Below are 20,440 nucleotides of genomic sequence, written 5' to 3'. Positions count from 1 at the left end.
TTCTGAGCCCTCCAAACTGTCCAACATCTGCCTGTTACCTAGTTCCAAAGTTGCTTCCACATTTTCAGTTTTTCTTTATAGCAGTGCCCCACTCTACTGCTATCAATTTTCTGTATTAGTCCGTTCTCACACAGCTATAAAGATATTACCTGAGACTGGATAATTTATGAAGAAAAGAGGTTTAATTGTCTCACAGTTCTGGATGGCTGGGGAAGACTCAGGAAACTTACAATCATGGGGGAAGGGGAAGCAAGGCACATCTTACATGGTGGCAGGAGAGAGAGAGTTCGGAGAAACTGCCACTTTTAAACCATCAGCTCTTGTGAGAACTCACTACCATGAGAACGGCATGGGAGGAAACACCCTCATGATCCAGTCATCTCCCACCAGGTCCCTTCCCCAACACATGGGGATTATAATTAGAGAGAGATTTGGGTGGGGACACAGAGCCAAACCATATCAATAAGTAAATTTTGAATAAAAAATGAATAAGTGATTTTCAAGGTGGTAGGTTGTGGTTGTGGCCTTGGCACCAGCTCGTGTAAATACAGAAGAAACACTTGGCCTTATTGAAAGAGTTGGTTAGTTTCTTTCACAGGCATTTCTGAGAATTTAATAAAACAATGGATTATCTCCCCGGAAAAAAATGCATGTACTCATTAAAACACCTTTGCCTGTAGATCCTTATGAAAATTTCTTTTCACCTCTAAAGTTTGGACCAAGTCTCTTTTTTGTTTCTAGTCATGGAAGAATTCCTCTTTGCTTTCACCCTCCACATCTCCATTTCATATTTGTTTGTGAAACAATTTTTAAAGAACAAGTCACATTTTTTCCCTCATATTGCTGGTGAGCTCAGGGCTTAAAACTCCTTTTGTGTTAAATATTAAATGGAGTATCTTAAAACTCTCCTTTGTAGTTTTCAAATTTACCAAAGATCTACTTCTTCCATGGAGTTAGTTTCCACATGGAATTATCTGTAAACATCAAAGGCCCATATTTCTTGGTTTTTTTTTTTTTTTCCCTGACCACTGCTGTTCATTAAACCAATCTGCTCACAAATACCTTTTTGGTTTCTTCACTTGTGCACATACCCTTGTCTTTCATTTTTTTAGATTTCTGTATCTCTTTCAAATCCTTTCAAAGTATATTTTTTAAAAGAACACTTCCATCCTCCTTATAGCCTATGGTTAATTTTCTACTACACACTGTTGATGATTAAATGATTTTTAAATTCCTGTTTCATCGCTTTCTTTTTTGATTTGTTACTTAAAGTGGTCTTTTATCTCTCCCTTGATACTCTAAGATTTTCAAAGGAAAAGTTATATACCCTTCTTTTGCTTTTTCTCCATATTGTTAGTATAAAATTAATGTTTCTAATGTATTTCAGCACATAGAAAATGATATGATTAGTACCTTGTAGGTAATGAGGTTAAGATACCTTCAAGATGTTTACAATATTTTATTTGAGATAAGAGATTTAATGAATCTCAGTGACATCATAGTGCATCACTGAGTGTTAAAATGATAAGCCCCAGGGCTGAAGCTTAGACATAAGCCTCCAGTTTTGCTGGTGTCTTTTCTGATGGTGTGTGTGTGTGCTATATCAGTCATAAAATATTTTGAATATCACCTCTAGTATAGGAAAAGGGAAGAAAGATGCTCCCTCTTTTTTACTTTTTGGAAGAGAAACCTGGATCCAGGGAATACAGAGCAGGCTGCACTTGACATTATTGATCCTTCTTGAATGGTTTACACACAATGACTACTAGCTGACTAAACTCAAATTTGGTATTTGAGTTGGGACTTGAGTTTGGTCTTTGGTCTTTGGGACTGTCATTTCTGAAATTAGTGTCCTGTATAACCATATAGTGTCCCATGTAAGAAGTATAGTACTGCCCCAAAGCTTATTCGTATAGAGAATAGGAATGAACATTTGTGGTATTTTATAAAATAAGGCATTTTCCTAGGCATCATAAGATCAATTGCATTTACTTTCTTTGGATGTGACAAAGATAGAAATTAATGATTAAAGCTTTCAACTCTAACCCATCCATATTCTTCTAGTTTCTGGGACAAACATTGTCACAAATGTTGTACAAAATCAAAGCAGATGCGTTAAAATTTACATTTTTATTTCAGGCTTGATGATTGGAAATGTCATTATATAGGCACACATTTTGTTTTTTATTTTAAAAGAGAAATCAATATTACCTGTCTTTTCCTCTTCCCCAAATAGAGGATAGTTTTGAAACAAAAAAAGTGCCCTGAGATTGAATATTTATATGAACTTTGTTGTATTCTTTGTAAACTTCTTGTGAGGAATTGCATACTTTTGATTACCAGACTCAGGGAAGTGGATTCAGACTATAACAAGATTCTTTTATAAATAGTCGCCTCCCCCAGTGAAGAAAGCACAAATGAGTTCACCTGACTTCCCCTCTAAAGAAATTCCTTCAAAATTTCCCATTTATGATGACTATAAAGGTGAATAACAGCAACAAAAAAGCTTTATCAAATGACCCAAGCAAAGGATTTCTATGTGACTGCAAGTCCTACCTCTGATACTTAATTTGACATTGTCACTTTTTCACAAATTTTTTACATGTGTACAGCCCTGATATGCTTGTGTTTTAAAGGACAGAAAAATCAATTTAATTTTTGATCTTTACATTCACATGAAAGTGTTCTCTTTGGGGGAAAAGAGAGAGGTCAGATTGAAATCTGTGGTCTAAGGCCAATTAACATTAGAAACTGTGCTGCAACTGGTCCATAGCAGATAAGCCTTCTCCCATAAACACTTTATACTGCAAGCTATGTGGCAAGCTCAAATAAAAGATTACACAAAAACACAGGCATTATCTAAAGTTCAATGTTCAGTATAAACCAGAAGACTATATAAAATGCCCACATGGAAGTACAATGTATTAATGTTTCATCAACAAGTATTTATTTAACAGCTCCACAGGGCATGAGGCCAGTGCTTCATGCCACAGATATGTGAAGTTATCAGACTCTGTCCTTATGCTGGGGAGGTCTGTAGCTTCAAGTGTACACAAAGAATAATCTAAAAAAGAATTTAAAATGCATCACTAGCTTTTGTATGCTACATATCAAAACAGAGGAGTAGTCACTGAATACTGTAGGAATTCTGAGCAGTCAAGTTTTAGTATTGCCAGTATAAGTAGTGATAGGAGTGTGAATTTAGCTAGAACAGAGAGCTGATATAGGGAGGATAAAGTTGAAGAAGTGGCTTGTGTCCAGATGGTGGAAGGCCTGAATTTCCAGGTTAATAGAGGTTTTACTCTATAAGCAAAATACCCCTTATTTATGTGTATGTGGGGAGATGATAAATCTAGTGGTGGTGGTGTGAGCGAGGGGGAGAGTCTGAGATAAATCCATGTAAAGCTTGTAGCAACAGTGCCTGCCTCCTTTTATGTGATCAGTAAATATAAATTGTTAATGTTAAAGAGAACAGGCAGTAAAATATTTCCATAATCCAAGAGGCGATGTTGAATTAGACAAGGGTTATGGTGAGGGAAATGGAGAGGAAGGAATGAATAACAAAATAATTGTGAGCCTTATTTTTTTTCTTTGTCCTTATCATTCCATGTGAGTGGGAAAGAGTAGCAGGGCTAACTTCCTGGGAACTAAGGGGATACTGAGCCGAAGAAGGTTTTGTGGAAAGAGAGGGAAATAATTACCTTGACAGGAAGAACTCTCACAGAGATTTTCTTGATAGTGTTGTGGAAACACAGGTAGATGCAGGTGAGTCATACAGAACCATAATAGTTCAAGGGGCATGAATCAAGCCTTTCATTTAGATACCATAAATGACTAAATGTAGTTATGAGTGTGCCCTGCAAATTGAAGGTGTTTTGCCAATGTGGGTGACAGCGATGCCTGCCAAGTCACATTCATGAGGACAATAGGTGGTTTTACCCATTATAACATGTGTAACTGTGATGAAAACATGAAAGACACTGCTAACCCTGAGCTCCCACAGGGAAATCATCTTAGCTTACTTTCCCCACGATTGGTTTGGCCAAGTTGATCGACCCAGTTTCCTTTCTGCATTTTCTGGAAGGATGTTTTTTTTTTTTTCCTGGAACTAGTCTTAAGAGTTTATTTTTTTAGGATCTGTCTATAGTACTTGAAGGCTGACTGCCTTGGTCTTAAGGAGACATTATAAAAAGAAGTCATATGTTAACTTTTGTAAATCCTAGCCATCAGTTGCTGGGCGTGAGTTTTCTCTTTAAAAAGTGTAAGAGACAATTATCTTCATGTGAAAAGAATTATGAGTTACCTAGGAACCTAGTTTGTACACGTCAGTGAGGCACAATGAGATTCTATTAGATGAAATGACAAAACCTTAATTGAGGTAACACATCTATTTACATGTTGATTTCCCTAAATTTTGATCAATATTTAAGATATTTATCTTATGTAAATGTTGATATTCATTTATACTGCAATTTTTTTTATTTTAAGGCTCACTGCCTTTTTCATAAAATAAAGCATGTCCAGTTAATCACAGGACGGCTCTCCTTTCCTTTTTGGATTAGTAAAATGGCCTACTGCCACCTGGTGGCAGCATGTCCTAGTCAAGAACAGCAGGCAGGACAGAAGAGTCACTTGGGATGAAACTGTTAATACAAACAAAGAAAGAAGGTCATGCTCACATATTCACTCGTGTCCCAGCATGACCTCAAATCCAACATGCCTAAAACAAAATTGATAATATCTGCCTTCAATTAATTATCTTAAAATCTCTACTATTTATTAAGCATGAATGTGTCGAGACATAAAGCACTTTACATGCAGCATTCTTCTTAATCTTGAAACAAGGCTATAAGGAAATTATTATTATTCTCACTTACAAATGAGGAGATTGAGGCATAGAGAGGTTAAATAACTTCCTAATGAGATGCTGTCACTCTTAACTGTTATTATACTCTGCCTTCTAACATGTTGCAGGACATATTGTCCTTTAGTCATTCAGATTTGAAATCCTGGTGTCACATCGTCTCTTCCATCTGTTTCGCTGCTCATTCATAATCACTTGTTTCATATTCCTTTGGGATTTTTCCTGTATCTATCAATTCTAAGTGCCAAAGTTTCTAGTCCAGACCTTTACAACATGTAAATTTTTGTAGCATGTTCCTGATTGACCTCTTTTAATTTTTTATATTTAAATACATTTTAAAGTAATCTACAACTACATGTTATTATAAACATCCAAATTATAGAGAAGAATGCATAGTAAAAAGTGAAACTCCTCTGTCATTACTTTCATACTCTCTCACTAATCTCCAGGAAAGTAAGCACATATAATTTTTAGTTTGTGAATTTTTTTTTTTTTTTTCGAGACAGAGTCTCGCTCTGTTGCCCAGGCAATGGCGCGATCTTGGCTCACTGCAACCTCCGCCTCCTTGGTTCAAGCGATTCTCCTGCCTCAGCCTCCCGAGTAGCTGGGACTGCAGGTGCCCACTACGCCTGGCTATTTTTGTATTTTTAGTAGAGATGGGGTTTCACCATGTTAGCCAGGAGGTCTTGATCTCCTGACCTTGTGATCCACCCACCTTGGCCTCCCAAAGTGCTGGGATTATGGGAGTGAGCCACCATGCCCGGCCAGTTTGTTGATTTTTTAAAATATAAATAAACCTATAACACTCCTAATATTTGTAATTTACCCTTTTTTATACAACAATGTCCTGCAGATCTTTCTGTGTTAATGTTACAGAATTCACATACAGTAGACACTTGATAATTTACATAATTATAGACTTAAATTACATACTCTTTTCATCTAAAACAGAAATTATATTTTTTGTTTGTTTTTATCAAATTGAAGCATTTGTTTCTTCCAGGATTTCTTTTCATATCATGAGTTTAATCTTCTACTTGGTTATTGTTAATAAAGATATCTTTCATGGCATGGTATGTCAATAAAGATTATTTTTTAAAATATCAATAAACTGTGTGTGTATGAGTAGTTGTGGTATTATTTTACTGGATACTTTTTGCATGTAAGTGCCAAACTCAAACATTCTCAGCTGCCTTGTACAAATTTCTAATTGGTTTACTATTTTTATACATCAGTAGTTCTCAAACTTTAATGTGCATTAGATTCAGCTGGGGGACTTAATAAACCCCAGATTGTTGGGCCCACCCCCAGAGTTTATGATTTGGTGGGTATGAAGTGAAACCCAAGAATTTCCATTTCTAACAAGTATTAGCCTAAAGCTGTCTCCTTGCATATTTTAAGTTCAGCTTAAAGGTTTCTCCGTGCATAGTAAACTATAACCTTACTGGATGTATGAACAGACAGTAACCTACTCTTGTGCCAATCACTGAGTTTGGCCAATCAAAGGGGGCCAACTCTTCAAACCTTGTTCAAAATAAGGCAAACATCAAGCTGTAACCAGTCCGGCTGTTTCTGTCTCTCACTTCTGTTTTTTTTTTGTTAGTCACTTTCCTTTTGCTGTCCATAAATCTTCCACCAAGTGGCTGCACTGGACTCTCTGAGCATACTCTGGCTTGGGAGGCTGCCTAATTTGTGAATCATTCTTTGCTCAATTAAACTCTGTTACATTTGATTTGTCTAAGGTTTTTCTTTTAACACAAGTTTTCATGTGATGCGATGCTCCTGATCTAGGGACCACACTTGGAGGATCACTGATCCGTATGACTCTCTTGTGATGCTTTATACTCCTAGGATATCTTGATCCCTTCTCAGCACTCTCTGTCTACTGCACGTAAGAACTGTAGCTTAAAGAGAGAGCTGAAAATGGCTGTGGTGGACATCCGGGCCTGGAGTGTGTGCCCTTCCAGAATGGGGCCAGCAGAGGCTCTAAAAGGCAGACTTGACCAGAATGACAGTCCTGCCAATGGTTCAAACCTCAAATTAAGAAACAGTTTTCATACATGCAAAGGGTAGAACAAGCTATTGTTTATCCATCAGTCTCCACAGCAGCACTTGCCCTAGAGACTGCAGTCCACAGCAATTGCATCACCTTTGAGTATGAAGGACGATGTTATAAATGCCACTACATGCAGAAAACATTTTTAAACTTATATTCTTCACTTCCTGATCAGAGCTCAGCTAAGTAAAATTCTAGGAATTAAGTGAATTGATGCATTCAGTCAAATATTATATTTATTTCATTGTTACTATGGATTCAATTCTAGTGTGATTTGCCTTGTAAAGTAATTGTACCAATCTATTATACAAAAGTCCAAAATTGTTGAAACAAAGGAGGATTAAAAAAATTTGCTATAGGGTTTTTCTACAAATGTAGTAAAATTGCTTTATCTTTAACCATTTGATTTATAAAAACTGCCTGCTTATATATATATTGGACAGAGGAAACACATCATTTATAGACTTGATTAGCCAAAATACAAATGTAACATATGTACATAAAACTTATGTAATGGAGTATTTAGTTTTGAGAATGATATATAGGAGACATAATAATAATTCTGGAGAACTTAATCTGCTAGATACATTGTAATTCTTGTAAAGGCTTACATATTTATATTTTGTTTAAACCTTTTATTTTTATTTTTGCACCATCATCCCTTCATTTTTTTCAAATAAAAACATACTTAGAAGTAAATTATATATTTTCTAAATACATGCATTAAAATTTATGTGCCCCAACTTTCAAATGCTGTATTATGTTTCTGAACATATATGCATTACTGTCACCTCTAGAAAGTTATTGAAACCATTAAATTGCCTGGATGGTTGAAGATTAGAAACATTATAGTGTATTAATAGGACAATGCCATTCTGAGTGATCTTTGGAGTATGATACTTTATATACTAATTCAGCTTTACAACCTGAAGGTAGAAACCAATTATATGGGACAAAAACCGCTTTGGTGTATTATTTCTTATCTAAGACACTGTTAAAATGCTCAAATTTTACTAGTTTAAAATAAGAAATGAGGACCAAAATACATGGTGTTCTTTATCCTAAATTCCCTTTGCCTGGTGCAAAAATAATGGTTCATATTTTATCTGAGTGTTCCCAACCCATCCTCTTCACATTACACTTCAAGGTACTGTGGCGTGCAAAATAGAAGTTTGGCTCAATTTCAGACTCAACCATCACCTCTCCATGCGGTCTCAAGTTAATAAACTTCCCTGGGCCTGAGTTTCCTCATCTGTAAACTAAGAGCATGTGAGAGTGCTCATAAAACATTATTTGAAAAGACTGGAGAGCAAGCATGAGTGAGTAGTGTCCATTGAAGGGTTTGTCCCAATAACTCACTGGAGAGTGTTCATGCCTTTCAGTCTATGAGCTAGCAAAGATGGAGAGCAATGAACTAATGAAAGAGATATTTAGATGAATATGTTGCTTAAACATTTTAGTGTTGATGCATAATCAATGCACTTTGAATCAGGAAAATGCATTGAGTTGATTAAGATATTTCATCCATGCAGTTTTGGTTACTGTAGCCTTGTAGTATAGTTTGAAGTCAGGTAGTGTGATGCCTCCAGCTTTGTTCTTTTGGCTTAGGATTGACTTGGCGATGCGGGCTCTTTTTTGGTTCCATATGAACTTTAAAGTAGTTTTTTCCAATTCTGTGAAGAAAGTCATTGGTAGCTTGATGGGGATGGCATTGAATCTGTAAATTACCTTGGGCAGTATGGCCATTTTCACGATATTGATTCTTCCTACCCATGAGCATGGAATGTTCTTCCATTTGTTTGTATCCTCTTTTATTTCCTTGAGCAGTGGTTTGTAGTTCTCCTTGAAGAGGTCCTTCACATCCCTGTAAGTTGGATTCCTAGGTATTTTATTCTCTTTGAAGCAATTGTGAATGGGAGTTCACTCATGATTTGGCTCTCTGTTTGTCTGTTGTTGGTGTATAGGAATGCTTGTGATTTGTGCACATTGATTTTGTATCCTGAGACTTTGCTGAAGTTGCTTATCAGCTTAAGGAGATTTTGGGCTGAGACGATGGGGTTTTCTAGATAAACAATCATGTCGTCTGCAAACAGGGACAATTTGACTTCCTCTTTTCCTAATTGAATACCTTTTATTTCCTTCTCCTGCCTAATTGCCCTGGCCAGAACTTCCAACACTATGTTGAATAGGAGCGGTGAGAGAGGGCATCCCTGTCTTGTGCCAGTTTTCAAAGGGAATGCTTCCAGTTTTTGCCCATTCAGTATGATATTGGCTGTGGGTTTGTCATAAACAGCATGGTACTGGTACCAAAACAGAGATATAGATCAATGGAACAGAACAGAGCCCTCAGAAATAATGCCACATATCTACAACTATCTGATCTTTGACAAACCTGAGAAAAACAAGCAATGGGGAAAGGATTCCCTGTTTAATAAATGGTGCTGGGAAAACTGGCTAGCCATATGTAGAAAGCTGAAACTGGATCCCTTCCTTACACCTTATACAAAAATCAATTCAAGATGGATTAAAGATTTAAACGTTAGACCTAAAACCATAAAAACCCTAGAAGAAAACCTAGGCATTACCATTCAGGACATAGGCGTGGGCAAGGACTTCATGTCCAAAACACCAAAAGCAATGGCAACAAAAGCCAAAATTGACAAATGGGATCTAATTAAACTAAAGAGCTTCTGCACAGCAAAAGAAACTACCATCAGAGTGAATAGGCAACCTACAACATGGGAGAAAATTTTCACAACCTACTCATCTGACAAAGGGCTAATATCCAGAATCTACAATGAACTCAAACAAATTTACAAGAAAAAAACAAACAACCCCATCAAAAAGTGGGCGAGGGACATGAACAGACACTTCTCAAAAGAAGACATTTATGCAGCCAAAAAACACATGAAAAAATGCTCATCATCACTGGCCATCAGAGAAATGCAAATCAAAACCACTATGAGATATCATCTCACACCAGTTAGAATGGCAATCATTAAAAAGTCAGGAAACAACAGGTGCTGGAGAGGATGTGGAGAAATAGGAACACTTTTACACTGTTGGTGGGACTGTAAACTAGTTCAACCATTGTGGAAGTCAGTGTGGTGATTCCTCAGGGATCTAGAACTAGAAATACCATTTGACCCAGCCATCCCATTACTGGGTATATACCCAAATGACTATAAATCATGCTGCTATAAAGACACATGCACACGTATGTTTATTGCGGCATTATTCACAATAGCAAAGTCTTGGAACCAACCCAAATGTCCAACAATGATAGACTGGATTAAGAAAATGTGGCACATATACACCATGGAATACTATGCAGCCATAAAAAAAGATGAGTTCATGTCCTTTGTAGGGACATGGATGAAACTGGAAACCATCATTCTCAGTAAACTATCGCAAGAACAAAAAACCAAACACCGCATATTCTCACTCATAGGTGGGAATTGAACAATGAGATCACATGGACACAGGAAGGGGAATATCACACTCTGGGGCTGTGGTGGGGAGGGGGGAGAGGGGAGGGATAGCATTGGGAGATATACCTAATGCTAGATGATGAGTTAGTGGGTGCAGCGCACCAGCATGGCACATGTATACATATGTAACTAACCTGCACAATGTGCACATGTACCCTAAAACTTAAAGTAAAAAAAAAAAAAAAAAAAAGATATTTCATCCATATTGCTTCTTTGCTTGAAATATTTCTGTGAAAAAGTATTGCCAGTTCTGGAAATAGAGTTAAAAGAATGCTTGAGTACTTTATTAGCTTTCACTAAACATGCATGTATTCATAAAAATTATGTACAGTTTTCTAACGTGTTTTCTTAAACTTTATACAAATGCTACTACAATGGTATATATCATTCTTTTCATTCTTTAACTTACTCTAATCCTTGAACAATTTATTTTTAAAAATTTAATTTATTTTATGAGAGATGGAATCTTTCTATGTCACCCAGGCTGAAGTGCAGTGGCTATTCACAGGTGCGATCATAGTGCACTACAGCCTTGAACTCCTGGGCTCAAGTGATCCTCCTGCCTCAGTCTCCTGAGTTCCTGTGACTATAGGTGCATACCACCATGCCCAGTTATTGTTTTAATTTCTACATAGTATTTCATTTTATATCTACAACTGTTTGTTTATCTTTTCTCCTGTGATGGACATTTAGGTTGTTTCCAAATTTTCAATGCCAGGATTCTTTAGTGGATGTTCTTGTAGTGTATCTTCTTGAGCTCATACAGCATGTAGTCTAGAAGTGAAATTGAGTAGTACACAAATATTCAGCTTTACCAGATAGTGCCAAATTGCTCTTAAATTAGTTGTACCAAATCGTACTACCACTAGTACTGTATAAAAGCTCATTTCACATTTTCCTCAATACCTAATAATGTTAGCATTTTAAATTGTAATGTGAAAGTATAAAATAGTATTTCATTGTGGTTTTATATGTAATATTCCTAATACCAGCACATGTAGAGGCCATGTTCCTGTCATTTTTATTAATTATTTGGGGTTTCTTTTTATGTGAACTGCCCAATTATATCCAGGCATCATTATATCCTATGCCAATTTTTCTACTGTGTTGTCTTTCTCTTATCGATTATAGGTCTCAACATAATGTGAATACTAATCCTATTTTGGGTTATATACTTTGCAAATATTTTTTCCAGGTTTTTGGCTTATATTCAAATTTTATTTCATGGTGACCTTGTTGGTGTAGAAGATTTTAACTGTGATGTAATAAATATTATCAATCTTTTCCCTAAGGTTTGTATGTCTTTTTGTTTTTGTCTTGCTAAAGAAAACTTCCCTAGTCCAATGTCCTCAGGAAGTTTTGAAGTTTGCCTTTTACAGTAGGCCTTTAATCTATGTGAAATTATTATGTATGCTGTTGGTAGCATCAGTTTTTTTCCCATATGGATTATTAATGATAACAGTGTTATTTATTGAATCATCCATTCTTTCATCACTAATTTGTATATTTAGGTCTCAGTTTTTTACTGTGTTCAAGTATTCTATTGACTTGTTTCTGCAGTAATCAAAAACATGCATTTCTGTTTTTCTGTGAATTCATTACATGGCCACTTTGGAAGGTTTCCATGACTTCCATGGTTTCAGTTACATAAACAATAGTCCATGGACATCAATTTGCTCCTGATACTGACTCAATGCAGCAGTCATTAGTGTAGTCTACCAGATGTTTCCAATTTTCTACCTTCTGGGAAATGGTGGGATTGGCTGTTTCTACTCTCTTTTCATTTAGACATGACTATAAAACTTACTGCCAGTGGGTTCATTCCTGAGTAGAATCTTTAAATAGAAGCTCTAGGAACCAGCCTGCGATTCGCCACATTTTCCAATCCTGGCTCAGCAATCATGGAAGCATGGAGATAGAAACTCCCTGAGTGAGACTGACATCGAGCAGAGCTCCAGATGACCTTGAGTACCTTAATAGACCTGGAGCTGAGTGAAACCAGTTGTCTTAAACCACTGAGATTTTTGGAGTTGTTCATTACTCCAAGATGACCTGGCATATCCTGACAGATACAGTTAATGTACCTGTCAGGTACATTAATTGGGGAATGATAATTTGATAATTGGGGAAATGATAAACGAACACCCTGCATTTGTTAGAAGGTAATATTTATATGTTAATGTCTCTCTTTTCAATTCCTTCCCCCAACTGCCTTACAATTGTGTCATTGTTAGGGCACTCACATTCTCTGATACCCATTACCTGTCAATCAAATTCAAGTTAAATTTTGATAGCACACACATTTTTTTTTTCTCCCAGCCTGTATTTCTTCCCTTAAGCCTGCATTTCTTCTCTTGGAGTGTTTACATTTTTAAAGAAGTTACCTGAAAAGATCAATGTTTTACCTAAAATCTTTAATGATGATGACCATTTTTATGGCCCTACAGTGAGGGGTCATTTGTGAAAAGCAGGAATTCTCAGCCTCCTCTTATTAGAACACATTGGTTTCTACTAACATGATATACATTTGACAGTGGCTTTGATATTAATGATCCATAATTCCTTGTTGATGATGATTGCATTCATGAACTTGTGTGTTCAGTATCTGACTCTTATATTTCTGGAATGGTAAAGATAAGAGGGGAAAAGATAAGAAGTGGAGGTATTACTAAAAGGATATTTCCTGGGCAGATGTATCTTTTTCAGATAATCTCTCCACTGCTTAAATGTTCCTTTATATTAATAAATTCCTCCTAGATATGCAAAATAATCTCATCTTATGGCAGGGTTGGGCAGTGGTGGAGGTGGGAAAAGAAAGGAACTAATATCCAGAGAACTATATTTTTAATCCTTCGTACTTTAACATAAAGTACATGGATCCTTTGATTGGAATATTTGCCTCCTAACAGCTCGGAGGTGTTAGGGGAAGCAGTGGATGGTTGGATGGAGATGATGAGTCATTTTAGAGCCTGGGACATGGCAGATATACATGGCAGGCAGACACTGGGGCTTTGGCTTTGATAGAGGGAAGGCTCAGGACCTCTCAGACAGAACACAGCTGTGAGAAGTGATGTGGTAGTGGGCATAATCAAATTCCTGCTTTGTAGGTTAAAAAAAATAAATGTTGGTGTGGGTTACAGGCATTCTGAAAAATCATCTCAAGTGTCAGAAGCTACCGTTTATACCTGTAATAGTTTTACTAAAGAATACCAAACATTTTTGATATTAGAATACTATCTTGCCAGGCTTTTTCCTCCTTAAAAAATGAATGTTAATTGGTTAATTAACATTTACATATCTCTCTTTTTAGGTGGTTCTTTGGAGCAATCGGAAGATCAGATGCAGAGAAACAACTATTATATTCAGAAAACAAGACCGGTTCCTTTCTAATCAGAGAAAGTGAAAGCCAAAAAGGAGAATTCTCTCTTTCAGGTAAGGGTATTGTTTTGTGTCATTCAATATGAGCTTGAGAGTCTGCAGTCATGAGCTTTCTGTGTGAACATGGACACGATCATTTAAAATTTGCCTTATTTCTTATCTTTACAGTAGCACCAAAATTAATACTAAACTACTCAAGAGTAATATAAAAATTAGCCAAAAAGATACTGTCTATGGCTAGAAGTCTCTATAAACAGTTTCAAATATATATGCTCTAGATATGAAATGGAGAACATGGATCTGCTGACATTTTCTAACTTTTGCATTATCTAGGATTCTTTTAGGGAAATGATAAGGAAGAAACAAAAACTATACTGTTGTCAAAATTATCATGCTACAATATAATTTTTTTCTTCTTCTGGCATTTCAATTCTCTTTGCTGGTTAAACATAAAACGAATTGAAATACTTAATGCAAATATATGTGATTAACCCCATAATATGTAAAATTTGGTCAAATGTAGTTTTTCACTTAAGGATCAAGTACGTGTTTACACTGCCCCAGGAGAAAAGAAGCACAGGGGACCTGAAAATGTACTCAGTAGTTACAGGTACCTAAATATATGTCTTTGCTTTGAAAAAGCTATATTTTTAGGTATATTGCCAGGTAGCAGAATATCTTTTCTTGAAGACCCTACACTAAGTCATCTCTAAATATGAGGCTTTCTCTCTTCTTGTCCCGTTCTGTTCTCTGTGTTGTCAAGGTCTGTCATTTGTGTTATCATCCCCTTTAAATACGTATTATTCTGTTTCTCCAATTAGATGTGAACCTTGTGGAGGGAGAGGCTTTGCTTCCCTCTATTCCTGTTGCCCTGCAATAAATGCTGATTAAACATGATGCCCATTTGCCTCATTGTGTCTGCCTGACTCACTGAGCTGGAAATCAGGGCAGCCGTCATGATGCCGCATGAAAGCAGGCCATAATTCCACATATATTGGGAACTTTTATCTGACCTGAACTCTGGCCAGGCTGTCTGTATTTGGTACACATTATCCTTCTCCACACCTGGTAGTCCCAAATATCAGGGCAGATGGGTTGGAGCTGGAGAGAAGCAAGGGCAGTGGTTTTGAGGCAGGTGTTGCCGAGGGTCCGTACTTCAGGTCCTGACTATGCTGACACTGAGTCAATGTGGTACCCCAGAACCACATGGATTCAACTTCACTACTACCTAATCCATGGATAAGAGGTTAGAGTATGCTAGTTCTGACAGTTACTCTTGAAATGTGATTGTGTGTGATGTGTCAATTACCATTTTTTTGTTTTTTTGAGACGGAGTGTCGCTCTATGGCTAGGCTGGAGTGCAGTGGCTCACTGCAACTTCTGCCTCCCGGGTTTAAGCGATTCTCCTGCATCAGGCTACCAAGTAGCTGGGACTACAGGCGCGCGCCACTATGCCTGGCTAGTTTTTATATTTTCAGTTGGGACGGGATTTCACCATGTTGGCCAGGATGGTCTCGATCTCCTGGCCTCGTGATCCACCGCCCTTGGCCTCCCAAAGTGCTGGGATTACAGGCGTGAGTCAGCATGCCTGGCCTGTCACTTACCTTAAATGTTGTTTATACCCAAGGTGATAATCAAAATATCTAATGACTGATATGGGATGGGCATTAGCCACTCAGAAAAGATGCTCCACCAGGCTGGGACTTCACACCAGTCCACATCTGTATATCCAAGTGATATAAGTGAATATTTCATATAGCAATGTTTTTTTCTCATTATGAAAGAAACATAAAAAGCTTTTCTATAAGCAAACAGCTTAAAGAAGAAGAATCTAGAATAAGACTTTCTAAAGATGCATTTTAAATATCGAAATACTTTTCCTGTCAGGATTTTTAAAAATTCTTGACCTATACGTATATTTTTTATGCACATATACATATACATACATACTTATACCCCCATACACAGAAAACACAATTTTTTTTTTGAAAAATTCTGTTCTGAAAATGAATTTTCAGAAGAGATTATGCATCAAACATTAGCTTGTAAATAATGAATGAAATACTTGTGTGTGTGTGTATGTTTTGTAAACAAAATTCTCCAAAAAGGAATTCGAAAGAAGAGACTTTATTCCAGTGAAGTTTGCAGACCCAGAAGATGCAGCCTTCTGTGTAAAACAAAGATGCATTCCAGAGAACAAAGGGAGGGTTATGATTTCATAGAAAAGTTACTACCCAGGTTCCCAGTCAGTTTCATTTATGCAAATGAGGGATTCAAACTTGCTTAGTTCTGAGTGGTCAATACAGCTGAACCTTGATTGATTGTCAAAGTTGAGTCCTGATTGGTTGATACAGCTGAGTCATGATAGGCCAAGGCAAGTAAGTTCTGAAAGTCCCAAAGTTAAAGAGGTGTGGATTTTCAGGAAACTCAGAGTATGTGTGTGACCTCTATCAGCAAATGGACCCTTGGTTCTATTTTAAATTTAGGACCAGTTAGCCACTTGGGATCCATCTTGAAGACTGGCTCTTTCAGGTTAACTTTTGTTAATAGTGTATATATCTATAAATCTATCTATATCTAGATAAATATACACACATGTGTACAGACATATGTATATACATATGTGTGTGCATGCATGTATGCATGTATGTGTATAACATGGATCCAAGCTCCATTTTTCTTTTCTTTTTTTTTTTTTCAGACAGAGTCTCACTCTGTCGACCAGGCTGGAGTGCAGTGGCGCCATGTCGGCTCACTGCAACCTCTCCCTTCTGGGTTCAAGCAATTCTCCTCCCTCAGCCTCCCCAGTAGCTGGGAATACAGGCATGTGCCACCACATCTGGCTAATTTTTGTATTTTTAGTAGGGACGGGGTTTCACCGTGTTAGCCTGGATGGTCTCAATCTCCTGACCTCGTGATCCGTCCTCCCTGGCCTCCCAAAGTGCTGGGATTACAGGCGTGAACCACCACACCCGGCCCAAGCTCCATATTTCTTATTTCTGTCTTGCAGTATCTTGTGAACATTTTTGCACGCCCTTTAATATTCTTCTATTACTTTTAGAAGTTGCATGGGTATATCATCATTTATTTGACTTATTGTATATTTTGTACATTTTAATTATTTTGCTGCTATAAAATATGATACAGTGGACATCCTTACAGATAAATAGTTGAATATTTGAGTATTTTCATGGTAATATATTCAGAGGAAGAAAAATCTTTTTGAAATCTTTATGCTTAATAAGAAGAGTTATAAGAGAATTCCTTGTTTAAATACATCCCTGTTTGTTTATTTGTCTTTGGCAATAAGTATCAAATTAGGTGGCAGCTATTTAGTCAAAAGTGAGATCAAATGTTTTTAGATTAGCGTTAAAAATATAGAAGAATGAGGTAGGGTGTGGTGGCTCATGCCTGTAAGTAATCCCAGCACTCTGGGAGGCCGAGGTGGGTGGATCACTTGGGGCCAGAAGTTCAATACTAGCCTGGCCAACATGGCGAAACCCTGTCTCTACTAAAAATATAAAAATTAATGGGGCATGGTGGTGCACACCTGTAATTCCAGCTACTAGGGAGGCTGAGGCACGAGAATTGCTTGAACCTGGGAGGTGGAGATTGCAGTGAGCAGAGGTCACGCCATTGTACTCCATCCTGGGTGACAGAGTGAGATTCTGTCAAAAAAAAAAAAAAAAAAAGAAAGAATGATATTTTCATGAGGAAAACAAACTTAAAGTAGAATTACCTGAATTATATCTTTGAATAATGGCCAGGCTACAGTGACTGTTCAGAATACTCTCTAAGTAGAATGTTATGGAACAAAACAGCTTTACAGGCTTAGAAAAAAATTACAAGGATATTGGCTGTTATGTGCTGTGAATACTCTAGAGCTTGCTTATGGATTTAGGAAGCTCTGCAGGCCTTGCTTAGAGACCAGCATACCATTATGATTTCTTTTCAATGAAGTCAAACAATTTAGTCTTTTAAACAAATTATCTGATTGCTATGTATTCACTGGGGGACAAAGTAAATGCATACCATTATGTTCTACTGAAAGAAAATTTTTCCTATTAGCCAGAGGGAAGGCTATACAGGAGAAAAATGGAAAGAAAAAGGACTTTCAATATATCCACATTAAAACAAACAACCCAATTGCGGACTGTTGATTATTGCTAAGGATCTTCAGATATACCACTCATAGATTTATTTCTTAGTGCAGTTGTCTTCTTAATCAGTCTGAATTGATGGTCTTCAATTTTGCTGACTGCTGTGCTGCTAAAGGAAGGCAAAAAATATCCCTTTTCTATCTCTTTCTTTCCCACATGAGTTTCCTTAGAAGTATTGTCTTTATTCCTTGAGCAACAATGGCTTGGAGCTGTCAGAGAAGAGCTTCATGAGGGTGCATGATTTATTGATGCTGAGTGGGCTGAGAAGTAGCAGCCCAAGGTTGGGTGGGTGCTAATTGGGTTGTTGTGATCCCTGCACGGCTGTCTGCTCTTGTGAGGTCTGAGTAGATCTGAAAAGAGAGTTAGGGCCACGACACCTCTCATAATGGCAAGACACTAATTAGCTGTGAATTACAGCAGCGCTTTTGAATATTACATATTATATGTGGTAGCCAGAGAATCTGTCTTCATTAGATGCATGACAGATAGTTTTAGTGACCTTACTCTTATTTGTCGTTGGTAGTGAATTGTTTTTCTGATGAAAAATACCAAATTCTAACTGCATGTCAACTGGTTTGGCTATTTCTTGACTTCAATCAATTACTTTAAAGGAAACTATTATTGTTATTACCATTAATATTAATTTACTGGTTGGTATTCTATAAGCATTAGTATTATTTATTGTTTAAAGTACACTTAAAAAAATGCACTTTAGGGTCTAAAATTGAGCTGCAGCTGAGTTTTTCAGAGGAGATTCTGCATTGAATACTGTGATTTTACTTGAGACAACTCTGCACGTAAAAGCCTACAGAGTAGTAGAGCTTTCACATTTTTCGTCAGTGAAACCCGTTCAGCACCAAGCAATAATATATTGAAGATAATTGAAAAGTGACTACATTGAGGCCATAAGGCAAAAGAGCTCATCAATAATATTCAAGGTGATGCATCTAGGAGTTGACATATACTTATACCTTTGTTTATTTCTTCAACGGCATTCAGTATGCCCACTGTGTGCCAGGCCCTCTAGTAAGTGAAAGGCAGCCAAGACCAGCAAGGCACAGTCCCTGAACTCAGTCTAGAGAAGAATTACAATACAGTTATTTTGTTGTGAGACAAGAGAGGGCAGGGGCCAAATCTCTGAGGGGAGTCAGGGAAGGTATCAATTTGTGTTTTAAGGTGGCAGTGTGTAAATTATTATTTCTGGCAAAGACAAATGCACAGAGTTGTGAGTTTTTCTGGTGTTTTGTGGAGTGATTGGAAGGCGGGAGGATAGTGCAGGTGTGTGGGTGCATGTGGGAAGTGGATGAAGGCGAGGAGGGATGGTAGAAAATAAGTGTGGAAAGGAAAGTTGGAACTAGACTATTCACGACCTTGTATATCACACTGAGGAATTTGGACCTTGTTCTACAGAGCAAAGTTTTAGGCAGAAAGTAATTAGTGTAATCTGTCTGTTAGATGTTACCTTTGATGTTGAGAATGGATGAGAGATTTGTAGGCAATAGTCCGGGGGGATATGAGAGGAACACACACGGTGGAATCACTAGTTGCTGTTTGAAATTATAGGTGCAAGATGAGCAGAGTCCATCAGCATTCTGCAGACAGAAGCAACAGATCCCAAGCTCAGCTGGCTGCACTGTCTCTACTCTAGCAGAGGGCATCCCCAGAAGCATAGGGCCCCTCTGTTGCTCTTCTCTTTTATGAGCAAGTATGGGAGTCGCCCAAGGACTGGGGATAAAGACTGCTTTGGTGCTAAGCAGTCTGAGTTTAGTTATCAGTTATTTGCAAGGTTCTTTGGAAAGCCCAGCACCTATGAGCTTGAAGTGCTGTGGGAAATGGCAGCTTCTTTTGCTCAGAAGAGGAAATCACTTGGGCTGTGGGAAGCTGAGTTCAGATGCAGTCCCTATGGGGTGACAGTGGGACAGGCCTAGTGAACCCTTTGCTTTGCAATCCAGAAAGAGTTCCCAGGATTCTTTTCTACACAGTCTCCTTTCTCCATAAAGGAGAGCTTGAACCAGGACAGAGTTATGAGGAACAAAGAGAAAAGAATAGAGGTGACAAATATCTAGAAGATAAAACTGACAGGAACTGGTGACTAATCAGAAATGGGGCAAAATAAGGGAGAATGAGATTCTAGGATGGATGTCAGATCTCTGACATGAGGGATTGGGGGATAGTGGTAGCTTTGGCTAAATGAGGTATTAAGGAGGAGATGATTTACAGAGAGAGGGGAAGAAACCAAGGGAAATAATCTCAGAGGTGCTTGAGACACATACGAGTGAACATACAAATAGCCATTCTCCTTTTTTTTTTTTGGTCAGGGAGACTTGTTTGTGCTGATTTTGAGCAGAGTACTTTCTATGATAAAATTTCCTCACAGTCCCATGGAGTATGCAGGACTTTTATAATAGTAGTTTATGATCACTGTGAAGTCACTTCTTGAGAATATAATAGGCCTCTCTAGTGGCATAGTTTAATGGAAAAATAAGCATAT

General features: G+C 37.4%; 1 protein-coding gene across 4 annotated transcripts in view; it reads left to right on the top strand.

Annotated features, from left to right (window-relative positions):
- Window positions 1–20,440, top strand: part of FRK (fyn related Src family tyrosine kinase) — a 163,196-nt gene that overhangs the window by 85,198 nt on the left and 57,558 nt on the right. For all 4 annotated transcript variants that reach the window (XM_518702.8, XM_063813368.1, XM_063813369.1 and 1 more), the window contains one exon: window positions 13,722–13,843. In XM_518702.8, the coding sequence (XP_518702.3) occupies window positions 13,722–13,843 (122 nt within the window). The remainder of the gene's footprint in view (window positions 1–13,721; window positions 13,844–20,440) is intronic.

Source organism: Pan troglodytes, chromosome 5 (assembly GCF_028858775.2).
Source record: "Pan troglodytes isolate AG18354 chromosome 5, NHGRI_mPanTro3-v2.0_pri, whole genome shotgun sequence".
NCBI lineage: Eukaryota > Metazoa > Chordata > Mammalia > Primates > Hominidae > Pan > Pan troglodytes.
The sequence above is the reverse complement of the archived record's forward strand: the minus strand, read 5'-3'. Positions and strand labels throughout refer to the sequence as shown.